The following is a 1,938-nucleotide window of genomic DNA, read 5'->3' on the forward strand; positions in this document are numbered from 1 at the left end:
ATGTGAACGTACATGCATTCACGCAAACGCATGTCTTTTGCCGTCATTGAAGGCATCGATTTTTTTTTCCTGCGTCCGATGCAAGGAAGTGAGAGGCGGTCACAAAGACGAAAAGAAGAAGAAATGAAGGATCTGCACAGCGAGGTGGTGCGTGGAAGTGCGTTGCATCACCCGACCAATGGCACCCGCACACGTGCACAGACAGACTCACCCTCTCGTTACTTAACCTGTCCGGCAGGGTATTGATTCGAGGATGCACTGGAGATGATGTTGAGTGGGTTGGTCGAGTACCCGACCTTAAGGCGCTTTCCGTGAAACTCGTAGCCGTTCATGGTGTCCACAGCCTGCTTGGCGCTGTCAGGGTAGCGGAAGTAAACAAAGCCGTAGCCGCGAGGCATGCTGGTCTGGCGATCGAAGATGATGCGCGCGCCGTCAAGAGGGCCAAAGCGCGCGAAGAGAGTGTGCAGGTCGGCGCTGCTGACGTCCTGGGCGAGGTAGTTCACAATCAGCTGCTTTCGGTATCGCTCATCGTTGGAGGGAACTGGAACCATCTGCGTCCTGTTGTGGCGGAGAGCGTTTTGGTCAGGAGACGACTGGTTCATCGATCCCTGAACGCCGCCTTCATAGATCGTGCCCGGCGGCCCACCAACGTACTGCTGGTTAGACTGTGATGGTATGTTCATAGGAACAAGCTGCGGATTTTGCGCCTGGTACACACCCTGTTGCTGTGGGTGCTGTACGATGAACTGCTGCTGAGGGGTGTAGGAGGAAATCGCAGAAAACTGCTGCTGAGATTGATTAGAGGGGAACTGCATCATCTGCGAAGAGGAGTTCGTGTTCGGCAGGTACATTTTGCGTGAAACCGCAAAAAAAATCACAAGGCAAACCACTAAAGTGAAATTCGCCGAAACAAAAAAGAAAACACAAAGAATGGATAACACAGGGAAATGAGGGAGGTGGAACGAGAAAGGAAAAGGGGAAGAGGAGGAGGCAGTGATGCTGCTGTTGAGTAAGGTGTTGGGAGGAGAAAGCCAGTCGCTTCACAATTGACAAAACAACTGACAATGTCTGTGTGAGAAGAAAAGGTGGTGATCGAGGATGGAGGTTACAGGGGGGCGACAGAACAAAACCAAGGAAGACAACCGGAGACAAAGAAGGAAGGAAAACTGGTGGGAAGAAAGAGAAGTAAGGAAGACAGGAAAGCGGAAGAAATATGGGGGCTTGATTTTACTACGCACACACACGCAAATGCGGGGGAAGCGAGAAAGAAATGTACGCGCACGAGTTAAAATGAGTTGCGGATGCCGACGTCGCAAACATGCACACACGGGCGTGAGAAGAAGGCGAAACAACGGTAAAGAAAAAACAGCGGACGCGTCAGGGAAGGGCAAGGGGGCACATGCGTTGAAAGGGGAACCAGACGGTGAAGTACACACACCGAGAAGCGGAATACGGTGGAGAGGAAGAGGGGAAAGTAGAGGAGAGTTTAGGTGCGGTAGAGGAGGGAGAATAGTGACGCCACAGGCAACCGAGGCTCTTTGTCAGTGTACCTCGGCGCACATCGACGACGATTGTGTACTTGTGAGGAGAGGAAAGCGAGGTTCTTTCTCTGCCTGTAACAGGCAATCCTGTCATGTAGAAGAGCTAAGCCCTCAAGTAGTGCGAGAAGGCTAGGGAAACACGGCGCGGCTGTGTTGACACTTGTGACTCAGATATTTATTATTGGAATGCTCAAAGCAGCTGGGAACAGGTAGCGAAGCAGAGTGCAGAAGGGTTAGGAGTGCAGACGAAAAAAAAGCGGGGAGGAGGGGTGGGGGCACAGGTCGTCGCCATGACGGCACTCTGGGTTAGTCCGCAGCGACTGGGGCCCGGTCAGAACGTCACACGCACAACAGAGAGAGTTCTGTGTCGAGGAAGGGGAAAAGGCCGCTAAACACA

At 52.6% G+C, this 1,938-nt stretch overlaps 1 protein-coding gene across 1 annotated transcript; it reads right to left on the reverse strand.

Annotated features, from left to right (window-relative positions):
• Positions 1 to 218: 218 nt before the first annotated feature.
• Positions 219 to 851, reverse strand: LMXM_08_29_2830 (conserved hypothetical protein; the record flags this gene model as incomplete). The annotated part of the gene is made up of 1 exon (XM_003872226.1): positions 219 to 851. The coding sequence occupies one exon, from the start codon at positions 849 to 851 to the stop codon at positions 219 to 221; it is 633 nt and encodes a 210-aa protein (XP_003872275.1).
• Positions 852 to 1,938: the final 1,087 nt, after the last annotated feature.

The sequence above is a fragment of the Leishmania mexicana genome, chromosome 8, assembly GCF_000234665.1.
Source record: "Leishmania mexicana MHOM/GT/2001/U1103 complete genome, chromosome 8".
In the NCBI taxonomy this organism is placed as follows: domain Eukaryota; phylum Euglenozoa; class Kinetoplastea; order Trypanosomatida; family Trypanosomatidae; genus Leishmania; species Leishmania mexicana.